The 19,579-nt window shown below is 33.6% G+C and overlaps 1 protein-coding gene across 1 annotated transcript in view; it reads right to left on the reverse strand.

Moving 5' to 3' along the window:
* Nucleotides 1-267: 267 nt before the first annotated feature.
* Nucleotides 268-19,579, reverse strand: part of LOC105676334 (protein abrupt) — a 93,044-nt gene continuing 73,732 nt past the window's right edge. The window contains exon 8 of the mRNA XM_012374119.2: nt 268-18,135. Within this exon, the coding sequence (XP_012229542.2) occupies nt 17,126-18,135 (1,010 nt within the window). The 3' untranslated portion in view covers nt 268-17,125. The remainder of the gene's footprint in view (nt 18,136-19,579) is intronic.

The following is a 19,579-nucleotide window of genomic DNA, read 5'->3' on the forward strand; positions in this document are numbered from 1 at the left end:
TTGATGTCGCACGAAACGAGGGATCTACTTCGTCCACGGTTGCTATTTTGTCGACGGTTTGCTGGCGTTTGCCGGTAAAAATCGATTATTGGAAATGGAAAAATATAAATTGAATATTTGTGAAGCATATATTTATTATAACTATAAATTAACTGATAAATTAAAACAACCGATAATTGCGACTCAGTTATTAACAGTAAATATCTTACAAACAGTATCTAGTTATTCCATTATGTAGCACTACATTTACAAGAACAATATCCGCAATTACGTTCTATAAATTTTATTAATTATCATGTTTTCTCTACAATATAACTTGCATATATACAAAGATCTACTTAAGATTCTAACTGCTGGGTACAACGTACTTCGCAAAAGTAACAACGTTGGCGAAAGGGAGGATAGAAATAATTTCAAATTCACATAAAACGAATACGCAAGAAGTAACGAAATATAAATTTTGGAAAGCACACGCGTGTTTGCTAAATAGTGGCTCTTATCAGGAATCTCCAAAGTATCACTTGTGCACACGATGCTTCCTTATAAAAAATGAATTTTGCCTTGCTCTATTTAATTGCTCATCTACAGCATACAAGATATATATATATATATGTATGGTTTACTATAACGTATACTATCTTTTCCATTTACAATGTGATATAGCAATTTATATTTATTGTATACTTGTCGATTCTTAACAACTATATATTCTTATACATTTTTCTTCGCTTATTCATTTTTCTGTGTATACATACGTAGTGCCCTTATTAATGTATGCAAGGGGGCAAAATAGGAACTGTGATCGCCTGATGTACCTTGTTCGTCCGCTCTTTTAAACACCTAATTACGCGCTGTTCTGTTATTTTTTTTTCTACTCGCAAGTTTTAATAACTAAATTTAGGAGTATTAAATTTTCTAATTACTTCTACTGTTGAGTTGTAATAGAATCTAAGGGTATTTAAATTATAAGTTATTATAAACTATTATATTTTGGTAGAAAATTATAAAATCTTGGAAATAGTAAAATTTTACAAAGCAATTGTCGTATTAATTATAAATTGTAAATAGTAGGAAAAGTTAATACAATTATCGGGTAATAATATTGATGGCATGGAAAATTCTATTATGTTAATACATTTAAGTTGATATTACAACTAATGTATTTAGAAGACATTACTTAAAAGATAGATGATATCATACAATAGATAATTAATGTCTTCGATAAAAATAAAAAAAATTGTTTTTTCAAAATTTATAAAAAAACATGAAATAGAACTTTAACGTTCTATCACAATAGGACTTTTTTATTAGCGAGTAATATACTTGGACGAATACGTGGTGCAGTTTGCGTACAAACAGGCCGCAAGAAGGCACCGAGCAACGCAACACACGAGCTCCTAAATCTTGGACAACGATTGTGAGAATGGCGTGCAAAAGAAAGGCATCTTATGAATTTTATTAATCGCGATGACGTTTATTTCAAAATAAAAGGAAATAATGAATCGCCTCTAAAATGAGAAAAAAGCATATAAGTGTCAATGGAAAAATTTGCCGTCATTTGTACAGGGCTTTGTTCGTCAACGTGGTGATAATTCAGTATAATTCGTTGCCACCAAGGCAAATACTTGCTCGAGCTCTGTACGTGAAATACGCGACGTCGAATCGATGGAAACGTCGCGCGCATCCGTATTAAAGCCGAGCTTTTCTCTTCGCGGAATGCCGCGTCGAACCCTCGAATCTCTGAAATATCATTTTTGTCGCGACAGAAAATTTACGTTCAACTTTACAACTATTTATTACAATATGTTTATGAGCAATTTTTATGAACCAAAAAATTAATTTAAAAAAGTACAAAATTATTACCTGCAATTTTTTCACAATTTATTATCTCAAATAGTTGATAGATATTTCAACAGTTTTAGATTTAACGTCATTAACTGACACTTATGCAAATATATTATTAGTAATTAATTTTAAAAAAATTGCCTTGTCTAATAGATGCCTTAATTTTGCACATGCTATTAACTCGACATATGTTGGACGTGATTAACAATAACGTTACGTAAGGTATCTATCTATAGCTACACGATATACGGTCTATATATATACCTTTCCTTTTTCTTAAATATAAAGTATCTTACGGTATACATGAGTTTTATGCTATATATCGAGGGAAATTGCCCTTCAATCGCTTTTCTTTCGCGACGCCGTGGTGTCAATAAATTTCTAACGAAAACATGCTGGCAGCGCTTTTCGTTCATCCACCATCTTCTTCGAAATTCCTTAAATTTAATCATATCTCTGAAAATCGGTAGATTTTCTGCAAGCTAGAGATCTGTTCTCGTCGTCGCTAATGACATACGACTCAACTCTTTCGTTTTCTGTCATTTTCTTGGAAATTGTCCTTTAATCGCTCGATATCAATCTCAGTACATGTTCATGGAGGCTTTCTACGACGTTTTCGAGCACAAGCACATGCTATACTTTCCCACTGCTATGCATATATATATAACTCTATTTATGGTAAAAATTTTGTACTTTGGTCGAGACTTCCGGTGAATCTCTGATTATATTGAATACGGAGAGTAGTGAATCTCGACGTACATAGGATACGCGTTGAAAAGTATTCTTAATAAATATAATTGTTAAAGATATAATATAAATACAATAAAAAATTGATCTGTAGAAAAAATGGAGGACTAATTCACCAATTAATTTGATCGTTCATCAATATCGATAGTTTAATGTAAGACAAATTGCATATATTTTTAATTTTACAAATAAATTCTTTTATACAAAACTTAAATTCTATTAATAAAATATAATTAAATCTGATAACATTATAAAATTAATGAAATAAAATGTAAAATTAGAAATATATGTTCTATTACACCTTTACATATTAACATACTGATTGCCATGGCGATCAAAACATAGAAATGATAATAACTTACACAATAATGATTAAATCCACTTAGGTATAACACCGATACGTCTTTCATATTCTTCTGTTCATATAAAAATAATTATTGCCAGGCGATAATTTTGGATCCCTGATCTTGTAGTCAATGTCTTAAGTATCTTGTTATTATTCCGTAAATTATGCGTAAGTTACATTGAAATAAAATACAAATATATAAAAATACAAATAATAAACTTCATATATTGCACTTTCTACAAAATAGATTCTCATTAAAAGGTTTTATTGGAATTTTTCGCGAATCTTCTGAAAAATAGAAATGCATGCACATTAACTTACACTATAAGCGCTAATAGAAAAGGAAATAAAATAAACATGCAAAACACAATTTCTGTTCTATATTGCTCAATGCATTTATTAGATTGCGACGTATTGGCGGATTCTAAGTCTTACATGTCGATTAAAATATAATCCAAAACGAACTTAAAATTAATTAAATAATAACAGTACATCTTATCGGCATCTATCAAATGAAACAAGCACAGCGAATCTTGGTAAAACGCCTTACTTAAATATAGTATATATTTACAAATAAAAAGAAGAAGTAGTGATGTATGATGGAAACGGAGCAGAATTTTCTTTCCGATTGGAAGGAAAATGAGGAATCTACAATGTACTGGCACATGCAGTAAACTTAATGGTTACGTCTGTCTCAGTGAGCAGGAACGCCGCTGCACAGAGCCCCGATATCGACGAAATGCCGGAGTAAAAAAAAATCCGTTCTTTCGAATGACATGCGCATCTACGACGTTTTCTAAACACATGACAAACGCATTTCCTTACATGCTCTCTATCAAAGCTGAAGAAATTAAAAAAAAAAAAAAAAAAAAATGAAAAAAAATGCAGAGCAATAATGACAATAATAATAACATTAATTCTAAATATAATAAAAGCTATAATAAAAAGAAGAAAATAAAAACAACAATAATGAAAAACTAATGTTATAATGATACAAAGTCCTAATAATGTCACAACATATATATATATAATATGTAAGATAATAAGATGTAATCAAAGAAAGATATTAGATTCCTTTCGAATAAGCATTCTAAAAGATCGCAATTATTTTCAACATTAATTTCTTTTCGTTTCCTGCATACTTTTTTTCAATCTCTCTGCCTCTTTCCATTTCTCTTTCTATTCCATCTCTAGCCGTCTCTCTTTTCCTTTTTTGAACATTTGCATAAAATTATATAAATATTATAGTAGTGATTATAAATTAAAACGTATATTCTGGTATTGAATCATATTTCGCTTCCTACTCGGTTTTAATTTAGATGGAACAGAACCCTATTTAAAAAAGTTAATTAATATTAAAAATTTGTTTTTGTATTTTCGAATTTATTTCTTTGGCAGAGATAAATTTAAAAATTCTTAACTTGGCTCGTTCTCCTTTTTCTTTTCTTTTTCTCTTAACTCGATGTTCAATTGATAATCCCCTAATTGTGATTAAAACTTATAACGAAATGCGAAAGTATAGTAAGAATATAAATATTGATTTGCGTCATTTCAGTAATATTTCGAATAATATTTTTAAAAATTAAAAGAGCACTCTATTCTGCCTTGCATTCTTCTTATTTGTAATATGTATTCGAAATAGCACGAAATAATAATTTGTTACATCGCGATATTTGCGTATTATAATCAAAATGTTCATATGATTTCTAAAGTTACAAAATATTAATTATGGTTTGATGTTTAATGTTAAATGGATAAAATTACTCAAAGTTATTGAGTAAGAGAGCTCATTGCGATACATCATCGCTTTTCTGTTTTTGCAAGATCTCAGCGATACCGAGTACGTCGAGATTGCACGCCCATTATATGTTTTTATTTTCAATTATTTTTTCCCTCATTGTACTGGTTTTTATTTTTATTTCTTTTTTAATCATTAGAAAGACTCTATGAGTATATGTTTTATGACTCTTATGGTTATATATATAACGCGTCCCTGATTATGTTGTTAGTTGTAAAATATCACGTATAAGTATACTTATATTCTCTCTGTATCTTTCTCTTACTTTCTAATATGTATATAATTTATATGTATACATATATAATATATACGTATGAATATATGGACATTCGGTCATATGATGCATTTACGCGCTTAGGTTCATTCATTCTCGTGTCTCTCTCTCCCTCTTTCTTTCTCTCTCTCTCTCTCGTTCTCCATCATGCACACTCAACGTCCTACTCTCTTCGTACTACATAGATTAAATGGCAAAAATCACTAACCGGTGTTCACGGCCTGTAAAAACGATTGTAAGTACAACGTATTGCATTGTGATTTTGGAATTCAGCATTGTCGGTCACAGAGCGGTCGAGCGCGGTGCCTGGCAGTGCGTCGTCGTGCATCTCGAAATAATGCACACATGAGTGTAAATATAGATATACATTACTGGACAAAATGATAAAATACCGTGAAAACTTCTGGATTAGATTTAGTGCGGCGTTTTATCATTCCGTTCGCCCAGCGTATACAGGCATCCAACATTGTCGTAATAAACTTATCATGAGATTGAGGTAGTTTGTTTTCGCTCTTTCTTTCGCGACACACGATTGAGACTGCGTATCGAGTTGAAAGTTTCTGATCGCAAAACGATCGTTTCGAAAACATCACTTTGATTATTTGCGCATATTTCTCACAATTGAAAATATTAAGTTTAATTCTAGTGAATTATTGTGAAACAATTCCTAATTAATAATGATATGACTTTACACACATAATACCGAAAGAGATATGGCCAACATATAGAAACAAATAAAACACATGAAACAAATGAAATAATACATATATATTGATCATTAATAGTTGATAGAAATTACAATGATAAATGATGGAAATTGTGGTAATAAATATGTAAAGTGTAAAGATATAATTTCCAATGTTTATGTAATTTGCAACAATTAGGTATATGGAATATAACGAAGCACAAATAATAAATGATAAATACACAGATGGCTTAAATTACGTTGGTTTTTCAACATAAGAAATAAATTAAAATTAGATTAAAAACGACAATTGAGAAAAACAGATTCTAACTTTAGAAATATTAATAAGAAAGGAGGAAAACAGATATGCGAGAAGAAAAATTTAAGGACGCAAGTGGCTAAAAGCTTAGCGGACCAATATTTTTCTTTTTTATCTTTCCTTTATTCCTTTTTTTTAATGATTTCTCTAAAATTAAAATCTTCAATATAAGATCGTTAACTAAAATTAAACCTTGGAACATCTGATGTCCTTTTTGACATAATTCAATCCCCGTATGTGTGTTATCTTTTTTGCTTGTTATATTTTCAGAGACAAATTTATTTATGGATTACCCTGTACACAGAAATACACAAGATACACACACACACACACATTCATACACAAACACATTACATTGTGTCTTATTTGCTTCATTTCTTTATAAGAATTAGATTATATCAAGCACATGTAATCAAATTCATATTTATTGCAAAAATAATTCTCCCTTTGAGTGTAAAATAATGTTTTATTATGATTAACGGAGTATCAAACAATTTTACAATAGATATAAGAGAAATCCGCGCAAATTGATCGCAAGAACTTATAAATTAATGCTCTCTTCCTTACTATTTTTCATTTATGCTACTCGACTGCTCTGTGTAAGGAAACAATAACCTAAGTCCGTGGAAGCTATATTATCTCGCGCATGACTATGTGTAAATATATATCGTGTATACGTAATATATGTATATAATATATACTTTTACTATAAAGAAAACGTCGATACGCGATTGACACGCGAATTTTCATAAAGTAATTTATGTCATGTATGTGAGCATGAGTACAGCACGAGAAAAAGACTGATATTTAATAACATGGAGGTAGCTATGTTAATTTCACAATTATTTCCCTCTCCGTAATTACGCATGCAAAAAATTGTTTCGACTATTTCCACGATGCAAGACAGTTTATAATCATACTGTAGAAGTTGTAAGTTTTTTTTTTTTCAAGTTTCAAACGTTATTAGATTCATACTTACACGGAAACTGAGAAAAAAGTTCTGCTTCTACACGTTTGAAACAAAGAAAATGAATATTTTTTTCTAAATAATGATTGATAGTCAAAAGCAAATTTGCACGCGCGCCAAAACATGCGGTATATAGATGTCTCGCCACTTACCAGTGTAAAATCTCGTAACAAACAAGAAACAAACAAACAAATGAAACAAAACAGAGTAGGCGGTGAGACGCGAGTCGCCTACGTCGGATTAACGCAAGAATCATGCAGTAATAGTAATAGTAATAAGTAGTACCAGTAGTAGTTTCTATAAGTATAGTATCACGGCCTGGCTGCTTCAGATTTCCTGAGTTTGTTATTACATATAATGCATTATTACATCGTGTCGGTTATTTAAGTACCTGAGAAGGCGACTCACTCCCGGCCGTGCACTCGCATACACATTTTTTGTCTGTCCTGCAGCTGCCTGCAGTATCTTTTTGAGAGCTCAATGTCTGACGATGAAGTCAGGCCATATAGCTCCTTGAATTCATCACCAATGCCTTCGAGCCGTAGGTTTTTTCTCAAATCTGTAAATTAATAAGCCTTTCGAAGGCAGTACAGGACAAATGTCTTAGCTGTATGATCGTCACATTAACTCGGCGATGACAAATGCACCGATCAACTTTCCCCTATGGACACACTCCACTTAAGAGGGAGAGCATCGAAGCGGATACGAACGAAACTCGTAAATCGACAAAGAAGGCCGTTTGTGAAATAACGGTCTATGTAACGATTGCTCATTTTGCTCCGCGATGACACCTCGAATATCTTCGCAATTGCACAAATTTTTTCCAACTTATTAATTTCTTATAAGTCTCCACCACAATAATGCTGAACGTAAAAACGCATGATGGTAAATTCTTTGCGGAAAAAAAAGTGAAACTATGTGCGAGTATTTTTTCTTTGTGAATCTTGAAGAGCCTGGTATCAAAATAAGAAAAATAATATAGATGCGTTATTTACATTTTTGTAACTTGCCTCAATAATGAAATATTACAGCCTGCTTGTTAAAATCAAATGAAATGTTACTGTACACTTTGCAAAAAACTTAGAATTTCAAAATAATCAATTGCTTTCCGAAAGCAGGATAGGATAGATGCTTCAGTTATATGGCTGCAAAAAAATTTAATCGGATTAAAATTTATACCGCAAAGCTCGTAAAAGCGAGTTAACTGGATCGTTAGCAAAGTTTTAAAAATTGACGAAAAATATTCGGGACCTCGATTTTTGGCGTTTCACTCGGACGCCGGCGTGTGCAAATGTTGGCACTCGAAAATTCCGAATGTCGCCGTAGCGATGACTATTCGTTTTAGTTTCACATTTGCATCTCGCCGAAAGGAGGGCTGGAACGAGCGGTGGCGGCAATAGCCAGACAGTTCGTAAAGGGTTCACCGCGTTTACGGCGTCGTTAATCCGCCTTTATAATCACTGTGAGAGCAAACCACGTGAAGCCGATTCGGCTGGTTTAGGGACCTTTACGAGCTTGCAATTCGCACGCACGTCATTATCAGCCCAGAGTCTCATACCGCCGGTGAATCGCGGGTGATATCGCCGTCATTCCGCCATGCGTTAACTACGTTCATTTGAACTTTCTACCCACGTATTACGCGAAAACCCCGCGACAGCTCACTGTTATTCTCTAGAAGAGATAGGAAAGGGCGAGAAATCGCCGCAGAAACGTTTTCCACGCTGCAGCTTCGGAAACAATCGATTCTCGAAAGCTATAGTAGGCAAGAACTGGCTATTTGCATATCGTCTGAATTATATATGCCACTGTTCAACGAAGTCAGAATACAATGAGCTCAAATTAGAAGTTTATTCCGGGAAATTTATCGCGCTCATTTGCGAGGAACGTTAGTTCCTGAAAATCCAGTGAGCTCGAAAATGCAGTTAATTATTTCGAAGCAAAATACTAAATTTGTCCATAACGTAAATTTATTGACACACATTGCATCCTTCATAGCATTCAGAATTCGCTAGTATATTTCGAGAAAAAGATAGTTGAAATTGTTTCCGGTGATTAAATGTTTCAATCTGTCTTGCGACCGAATTAATTAATGCAATTGCCGAAATTGTTTCAATCTTTCTCACAAATATTTCCACACTGATTCTTTAATAAATAACTAGCTAACAATCCTATAACGTAAATATTAACTGTTAAATGAGAATTACGGCTTACTTACATTTAAGTAATGAAGAATTTACAATCCCTAATATTATTCCGCTCTCAGGAATCGATTTTGGAACAATATATCTTTCGCAGGATTATAAACTTTCTTCAAAGACTAAGTAATTATGTGTCTTTCAAACAATTTCGTTAACGAAACTTAGGTCGGCAGAAAATTAAGGAGCGACAATTGCGATAATTTGATCGAGGTGTCAATCGGGAGAGCGCCGGCCGGGCGCGTTATGCACACGATTGTCTCTAAAAACTATTGCAATACTGTAATTGATGGTATTATTTCAAGATGACTATTGCGGACTATGTTCAATGGACTATGACAATGTTAGGGACTGACCCGACAAAGGGGTTTAGGCGGGAATGGCGGGGTCACGCCGAGGTTACGGAATCTTTCATGTAAAAATATATATATATATATATATATATGTACACATGTATATACACATATATGCTTTTTCCGATGTATATACATATATATAACTATATAAATACTGACGTAGAAAACTATGATCCGGTGAAAGAGCCGGGATAGGCAGAAGAGGGTACAGAGATGAGCTTACATCTCTTCGTGAAAGGTAAACGAGACCCCGCCAACTTTTCGTTCTTACATACAAATATATAGAATATGTAATATATATATATGTGTGTGTGTCTGTGAGTGTGTATGTATTATGTGTCTCGCACTTACGAACGATAGCTATGTATAAGTATGTTTATGTGTTTACATTATGCGTTCTATATGTGTGAGGCGGACTCCGCGCGCGTGAGCCGTCGCTTTCTTCTTATTACAACGATTAAAAAGAAACGAACAAAATCTATCGACGAGATCACTATTAATTATTGACGATGACGTCACACGACAGATCTATCGCGGCTATTGTCGTTTTAGCCCGTTTTAACAACTTTCGGCGTGCTTATTCACTTCCGCATTTCGGCACTTCTGACAATGAGTTAAGGACTTTCTGCTCTCGCAATCATTACGCAACTTAACAAGAACAAATATTAATCATCGGCTCTAATACAATTAATACGCAAAAAATTATCCCGAACCAGATACTAAATCTATCCATATATGTAACGGTATTGACGTGTATAGCATACTTTATAGGATGATTTCGGATATTTTCACGGGTTTACAATGGCACAAAACAATCGATTGCGTTCTACTTCCGCACATTTTCTTTCAATTTTCTCTCTGTTCTTGTAATCTCTCTGATTTTCATTCCGTGACGGTAAAAATTTTAACTTCTTTCTAGCTATTTAACTTCTAAATTTACAACTTCTTTCTTTGGATTGTTAGAATCCTCGCATGTACTCGCACCTGTCGTATAGCGCAGAAAAAACTTCAGAAAAAAGAGGAACCCAGATGCGTAGAGAATTTATCGAATGCACGATGTAGATTGTTCCAGGATTCTTTCCAACCTAATCCGATCGAAATTGTATTTAATTTTGAAATAATTTACAGTTTGATGTAAATTATTTTGTACAGATAGAAAATAATGATCTAAATTTAAATCAAAACGTGTCTAGTTAAATATCAAGCTACTAATTTCCTTATTTCATTTTCAACGCATTTCTATTCTGTGCTAGCTCATATATGTTAATCTTTTATTATCTAATTTTTTATTTCATTAAGCATGTCGAATTTTTTTATATATTTCTTGCGTTAAAGTAGCTTTGTCAGCGTATTTAACGCAAAACGGAAGATGCGAGTATCCGCGAATTTTCTTTTTTCTCTCTCTTGTATCTCTCACTGTTTATTTCTAATAAGCAAGTGGATAAATTTGTACTCTGCGCAAGATGGTCTGCTTTCTTTTATAATAATAGAGAGCTTCAAGGCAAGAAGTGGTTCCTTTGTACCTGTTAAACGTAGATTCGTCTCTCGTTTGAGATGTCCTGTCATTTTTTCTTTCCATTTTTTTTTCTTTTACTATCTTAAAGTCAATGATGTTGGTCAACGACTTTTTTTTTCATTTTCGCACTTTTGTCTCACGTGAAGAAATTTTCACGCGATTATTTATGAACAAAATGAGAATGTAGACTCATGGGAGTCGAGTTTATGATGAAATCTCGTCGAGTGTTTTAATTTTCGCCCGGGGATGTTGTTCGCGGCTCGATAGATCGCAGTTTGTGGACGCGTCTGACATTTCTAGTCTGACATTCTAGACATTTTAAAGAAAGAGAAGAAAAATGAGTACCTTGATTAATAACAATCATAATAATGACAACAATGTAATTTAGTCTTTGAGTATTTCTTAGCAAAATATTAAACATCGAATGCTTTCATATAACAATATGACGCGGGCAGTACTCATTTTATCGCGTACTTATTACTTTTTAATTTCCGCACGCATTATCGTATACAAATGTCATATGTTCGTATACAGTTGCATTCGTATACACAATGTTAAGCTTGAACATTCCAAAATTCAGCTCATTAAACGCGTGATTAGCACAACCCGTTATTACTTGCGTTTTGTTGATGACACACAATTGTCCCAAATAGCAACTCAATAATTTCTAAACTAAATTATTAAAGATAAAGATATTAAGTTAAGTTAAAGTTAACGTGTTATTAAAAAATAATCCATCATTTATCGAAGATATTAGTTAATTTCACTTGCTTGCTTTTATTTGGAACTTTTGAAACTCATCTAGTTTTCCTGCAGCTTGCCGAATTCTTTTGCGCAATATCGCGTAAGTAGTTTGACACTAATTGTCGAAAGAGTCACTTCTTTCGCGCCTTTCCACGATCCTCTACTTCCGCTTACTTTGATCACGTTTAATCTCACCGGACGAGAGTCAACGGTTTTGCCTGCATTGAAAGCACCACTCGTTTACTAAACAAAAACTTCCTCGGAAACACCTGGCCATCTTACAGGTCGTCAACTAGATAAAAACTTTCTTGGGGAACACTTGTTCACCATGGCCAGGTACTACGGTAGGTTTTATTAAAATCCTACCAGACATGTATCGTTTACGGGCATTGCTCTCGCTTCAAGATTCCTCGCATACGGTCGCTTGGCGTCCTGCAACAAATCTATCTTAAAAGTGACATTGACCCATCATGACAAATTAATTCTAAGAACTAATTCGATACTAGACTTTGAGTATTGCATACAACCTACAAGCTATCTAATATATCTGTGTGTCATATACATATACTCCCTATTACTATCTCTTATATAATATGTTTCTAACTTCTAATATGTAATTTCTAATGCGGCGTCATCGTCGTATTTTTATCCTTCACTTTTTATTAACCTTAAAAGTGAAGATAATTTTATAGGTCGGCAAAACAACGCTGTCCCGCCCTGCACTGGCGTGCTGGGTGCCCTATATAGCAGATTTGAATGCTGTTCAATGAATGCTTTCAATCTGCTAAACAAATACCGACGATGCTTCGCTTTTCACAGCGGCAAGTAACGGCTGCATTCTTTTAGATTGCATTGTATAAGCCTGACTCGATTGTTCAGAGATTAAACTTCAATCCCGAAAAAAGTATGTGCAATTTTCGGAAATAAGTTTATTTTTTCCTGTTCCGAGATTTATCCCTTCTATTCCAGCGCCCAATAACCTCAAATTTGGGCTTATTTAATGCCCATTTTATTTATGCCGCTCGCTTTCATTGTCTCACTCTCGTCTGATCGTCTCCACAATCGACCGATAATATGTATGAGACAATTCTTAAAAGAGATAAATAAATCCCTTGTTTAGCACTCTTATTATAGAATATCGGTCGGTCACGAACAACGATCGTACAATCGAGAATTAGTAACCATTGAAATACTCCTGAACTCTCTTGCCTAAATTCAAAAGTTAGAATTCAAATTTGCGCTTGTCACACCCTTCGTTCTTTAGGAATCTCTTCTATTCTAAATTAAACTTGCCGTTTACTCCGACACTCAGATTAGTTAATAATTATATATACATATATATGTTGCACTTAACAACAGATAATCCGAGAACTTAACAACACGATCACCATGGATTTCATGGACGGCATACGCTTAATTGATGCGTTCCTGCCGATACTACGCGGTCAAGTTATACGATCTACTCACCACCCAGTTCTTTTATCATTTTCCGGTTGCATTTAGCTCGCGTCACGTTACGTATTGCCAAGTTCCTATTTTTCTTTTCTTTATACATATAGTATATACTGCGTACATATATGTATCTATAGAAAAGAAAAAACATACACACAAACTATTTCCTTTCACATATATATATATAAAATAAGTGTGTGTGTATGTGTGTGTATGTGTGATATATCTTCTTTTATATATATATATATATGTATATATATATATGTATAAAAGAAATATATATGTATATATATGCATATATGTATGTATATATGTATGTTTCTCAATTATTATATTTTTATATGTAATCTGTTCGTAATCTACAGAAAGATACAGCATCAATGAAATTAGCACGTAAATATATTAATAGGAACCATTTCTTTTACTAGCTTATCGCATTGCGCTCGCGTGTTTACGGGCAATTTTTTCAGTGGCTACATTTTGCCTATGTTTCGCGAAAATGAATAATGTTTCTGATGCATTAGCAACGGACTCTAAATTTTTATAATCAAATTCATCATTGCTTCGAAGCCGGTGATTAAAAAAAGAGCGAAGTGTCTAAACGCGTCTAAACGTTCGATTGTATTGTATTCTCTTGACCTGAGATTGCTAAAAAAATTTAATTTGTTTTGTTATACGCGTAGTTTGCAATCGATTTCCCCAGATCTACGTTGCGCAGCAACAATCTTGCAGATCACGTTGACCTTATGCCTAATATTCTGAGCTTATTGGTTCGAACTTAAGTACTACGTTATCCCTCTTACGACTAGTTGTTTAGACGATTTATATTTGCCTTCACAAATTTTTTTAATATTAGTAAATTGCGTTTGGTAATATTCATATCTTTAAACGCGCGATCTCAAGTTCACGATATAGAGTTAATAATAATTTGATACTTCATATTACAAAAAAAATCTATTTAAAATTTTTTTGCTTTCTTTAAAAAAAAATTCTTTTTGTGTACAGAAATAAAAAAATTTTCATGAACTTTTAATTTTTTATAATCCTTATAATGCAGTTAAGTAAACGTCCTGTTATTAGATATTGTACGCATCTAGAAAATCATTAGAAAAAAAAATCTGAATTATCTTGAGATACGTATGCGTATTTCGCATCTACGTATGTGAACATGTAGGCGCGCATCAAATAGATACGAATTTTCACAGATGTGTAACTCATTAATTAGTTATTAATACGTCGTGTTGATGTCCATGCAACAATGTGTCATGACATATGTTATATAGCTTCTAACCGACATTTTTATTCACTATAAAAGTATAGTTATCTATTGCCTTGATAGAATTGTATTATGTGCAGTGGCGAACTTACTGGTAAGCCACTGATTATGTGTCCCATTTTTAGATTCTCGTATTAACACTATATATATTAAACAGAGGCCAACTGTCATTATGTCGTTCACAACCGTCGTAAAAAGTTTGTCTTTGTCCAATTTTTTTAAAAACAAAAACCTAATACTTCCGTGATAGAAGTTTGAATATTTGTTGGTAATAAATACGCTCAACAATCGGACGTATATATATATATATATGGAACACACTCTCATGATTCGTTCGTTAAAATCGTGATTGTGTGACACAGTAGTGGATTGATGGTAGGAAGCGTTTCTAACCGAGTACATTGAAATTTGTACAGACGTGAAAGTATATTGATGAAAATCAATTTGTTCTCTATAAAAAAATTCTACGAAACAATATTGCTTCTTTTTGCAACTTTCATGAAAAATTAATGGTTGTGTTATATGAAGACATTTTGCAATCAATTATTCCAATAATAATTGCTCAAATATGAAACGTTATTTAAAATAATGTTTGGTCTGAATTGATCGTTTATCGGTGGTTTTGTGGCAAAATAGATTGATATTACTACGTGTTTTTTTCAGGGCTACTTCTGTTCAATTTTTTTACAAATCTAAGCAATATACAGTAGTTCCTGGATATAAGATCATTTTCCTAATTTTAAAATAAAACTTTTCTCACCTCCATTTTCAACGTTTCAACTTCGAGTTTGAGCTTTATCCGATGTTAAGTGTTTTAACAAAGATTACTTTTAAAAATGGTTTCCTTTTATAATCTTTCTAGTCCAATCTTCTTATTCTGTTATAACAAATTTGGTTGCCTGCAAATAGTGCGCATTATTGCAAATTAAAATTTATTATATATTTTAATCTATGCAATTGTAAAAACATCATATAAAACACTTGAAACTATATTTTTTTAAAAATAAACATATATTTTATTAATGTAATTCTCATAATAATAAATTATATTAAACGCGAGGCAGGTTTAGTTTAATTTGTTAAATTTAATGTATATTTTCTGCGGCACATTAATGTGTACCAGTACACACTAGTTTATCCAACCAAATTTGCTATTGCACTCGTCCCGACAACAAAATTTATAAGATAATTCTTCGAAGAAAAATTAACCCATGCATTTGTTATATAATCCATCCATATCCATCCAATAATCTTATCCAGGAGTTACTGCACGTGTTTCTTTCAATATTTTTATATTTATATATAATAATATAATATTATTATATATTTTATATATATAATATTATATATCTATATATATAATATATAGATGCAGATAAATATATTATATATATGTAATATATATAATATACACACAAATGTATATATATATATATATATTATATTATATTATATATACATATAAGTAATTATACAGAATAATTCTTAAATGTATATCAATATTTTAGAGAATAAAATCAAACATAAAAAAAATTTTTGTTACGAATATAAATTGTTTAGACTTTATTTTTTTAATTACATCAAAGTGCTTGAAGTGTACACTTTGTGTTCTAAAACACACTGCGATATGCAATATATAATATTAACATGCATTTCAGAATCATCCTGTATAATAATATAACATTGTCTGTCTATCTATTTATGAACTTATCTAACTATCTTTAAATCGTTTACGTGAAATCTATTTAAGTCTACTTATTTTTAAGTCTTCCATCATCAGAAAAATCTTCCGCAAGAAAATAAACAGCAAAAACAGTTGCCTTGTCATAAATTTCAGTATCATTAGACATGCAAGCAGCAACGCGGCATTATAGCCCGCGTTTCCGTTCCATGATCCAGCGGCATATTTCATTCTCTTTCGTTTAGTGAGATTCGTATTAGCCTGTTCTATCACCTATCATGTGCACTGAGGTAGATGGATGGAATATTTATGGGGTATATGTGTCTCTTGCCCCATTAGTTGTTGCGAGAAAAAATCATGTAGTTGCAATTACGATACATTAGCAATATCGTAAGAAAGCACCTTTGTGACATAGTTGCGGACGCAGATATGCGACACACGTGTCGCACTGCTTGTTAAACTTGGTAGGCTTTTGATGCTGTAGATATAAACGTTCGTCTTAAGAGTTATACTACTGCCAAAATCCAAGTTCCAAGCAAGCTCCAACAACCATAATTCGACGTACCAAAAGTTAAATTAAATTTTGGTATTCCAAAAAATTCCAAACCCAATATTTAGTGTGTTTGTTGTATGATATATGAATATGTTCTATGTATATACATATATATGTGCATATGTATATACATATACTTGCCCTAATGATTCTTATTAATAAGCAAGGCTCGTTCATACGTCATTTGTTTCACAAGCCATCCCCGCGTAAGAACAACAAATACAAAAACAAAATATTGAGTTTGCAATGGATGGTGCGTATTATATCTGCCTTTTTCATCGACTAAATCGCAGCACAGCAATTATGCGAATGCAAAGTTATCTGAAGGAACTTCAGAAAGCTATACGGATTGTACAACAAATAACAAAGAACTACTCGTTCTTGCCTACTTCGGGTTCTTCGTTCTCACTAAGTTCCTCCTCACCGCCGGATGAATCCACGTCGTCTGTAAGTTCGCTATGTCTCTCGTGCGCATCTCTTGTATCATGCCTGTTCTCGTGAACGATTCCGGATTCCCGTCCCTCATCCCTACAGATGACAGGATAATCGTCCAAGCTGCGAGCAAGGTCGCGCTTATCCATGACGGTCATTTGATGGACCACCTTGGCAGCGTTAGCCATTGCAGCCGCTTGTTCCGGAGTTAGTCCCATTGTTGTTAGGCTCGAACTTTCCGCTATCAACTGTAAATAAGTATCCAGAATCGCCGTGCCGGCAATAGCACTAGTATTGTGAACGGCATGATGAACGGATGGATGCAGCGGCGCCATGTTGGGCTCGCGGCTACCGTGCATCGTGTCGAGAGACTTAGCGGCAATTGCCGATGACGTTGAATTCTTGCCATTGCTGTTAATATTACCGGTTGACTTAGTGATCACGCTGTGGTTGGTAGGCGTTGGCGAACCGTATCTAAGATTGTGTACAGTGAGTGAGAGATCTTCGGGATCGTCACCACCACAAATGCTGCTACCGGTCTCGGAAGCAGCGCCTCCGCGAGGTAGTTCCAATCTCATGTCGCTTCTTCGAGGTGCCGTGGGGCTGGCTCGCGCTCGGAGCTCAGCCGGGCTCACGTTCACTCCGGCCTTTGCCAGTAATCGAGATGCCAATTCGGGATCAAACGGACTTGGCATTTGCAAGACTGGAAGATCCTTTGTGCTGATTCCGCGATGCTGTCTCGACATGTGTGAGTGAAGAGAATTCCGAGATTTTGCTACTGTACCACATAAGACGCAGCGATAACCTGGGCAGACCGTATGCTTGTCTTCCAAGTGAGTGCGTAACGTGTGTGCCGAACGATATATTTTTCCACACTTCGGACAGGGTCTAGGATCCGTGGCACGTACTCGCATCAACTCTAGCGCAGGTCGGGATCGTGCATTGAGGACTGAAAATAAATGATAAGGTGTAAGCGAGCTTAGAGAGTTTCGAAGGTTAAATCGAGATTACTATTTTGAGAGAATAATGCAGAATTGTTAAATTACTTTGCGATTAATCGACGATAATAACTCGATTAACGACATCATCAACGTAATTTTCAAGATAATCAAGTCAAATTATTTCATAGTTAACAAAAAATTTGAAATCTTAATAACACTTAATTTTACACAAATAATTATGTTATATGAATAGGGAAGATGGTGAAAACAATAGAAAATGCTAGTAAAAGAAAGTTGAATCTTCCTAAAAGTATCAGAATATAGTGAGAACACCTTTCACCTGTGTAACTACTATGTAAAATCGACTACATGTTGCACACAGATTGCAAGAAATTTTAACAGAAAGAATTCTACAATACTCTAGATTTCTCTGAATATCTTTTTATTGTACAAAGCATTACTTAAATAGTATAGATTTCATTTCGTATATCTTATGTATATATTTATATTTATATATATATATATATTTATATATATATATATATAAGCTAGTATTTGCTAAAATAGTGCGTATCATGCTATCATTCTATACATTATTTGCCGTACGAGCTGTCAGTCACGAAAAAAATTAAAATCGGTAATAAATAATACTTAAAAACCACTGCATTTTTCAGTTGTATGCATTGTGTGCATGTATGTATTTAACTACAATGCACATATTTCTGTACAAACATTTATGTTCAAAATTAAATAACGAGCATATATTCATAATTAAAATCATAGCTCTTGTCTTTATTCACCAACGTTACTCTTCGAGATCCACAACTAACAACTCGTACATCCAGAGAAATATATATATATTTTTTTTTGTTTGATATATATATATATTCCTTTGTTTTTACGTGGCATTTCCAGTATACACAATCTCGAACATAACATCTTTTGGGGAACTCTTTACCTAGAGAATACTGTTAGAACATAAGATTGTATAAAAATAAGGCTAGGCGTTGTCAAGCGACCATAATTCTGGTCGACGTATTCACTCGCGATCCATCCACTCACGTAGATCTGCGTAGACTTTCGCGTGATCATGCACTTCCATAGACACGCCAGCACCTCTCTTTCACATATCGCATCGAACTTTGTCACGTTTTCACGCCGATCGCTAGAGCAAACGAATTTTTAGAGCCGACCGACCGCTCGGTTTCGGCGCGATTGTCGCCGCTGTTTTCGGCGTGCGCTCTTTTCCGTCCGGTTTCTACACTCTTAATACTATGTTATTTAACATAAGGCTGGCTTACTCAGCTTAGAGGAACATTGTTTTCTCTTTTAGATACGTAGTCTAATCGTTATATCAATGTCGATGTCTGCGTACACCGGACGTCAGACCTTGCTACGAGTGCGTCGCTTTATCCTACGGCGGCGTCTACGTTTCAGGCGCTCTACAGGAAA

This window comes from Linepithema humile, chromosome 3, assembly GCF_040581485.1.
Source record: "Linepithema humile isolate Giens D197 chromosome 3, Lhum_UNIL_v1.0, whole genome shotgun sequence".
Classification (NCBI taxonomy): Eukaryota; Metazoa; Arthropoda; class Insecta; order Hymenoptera; family Formicidae; genus Linepithema; species Linepithema humile.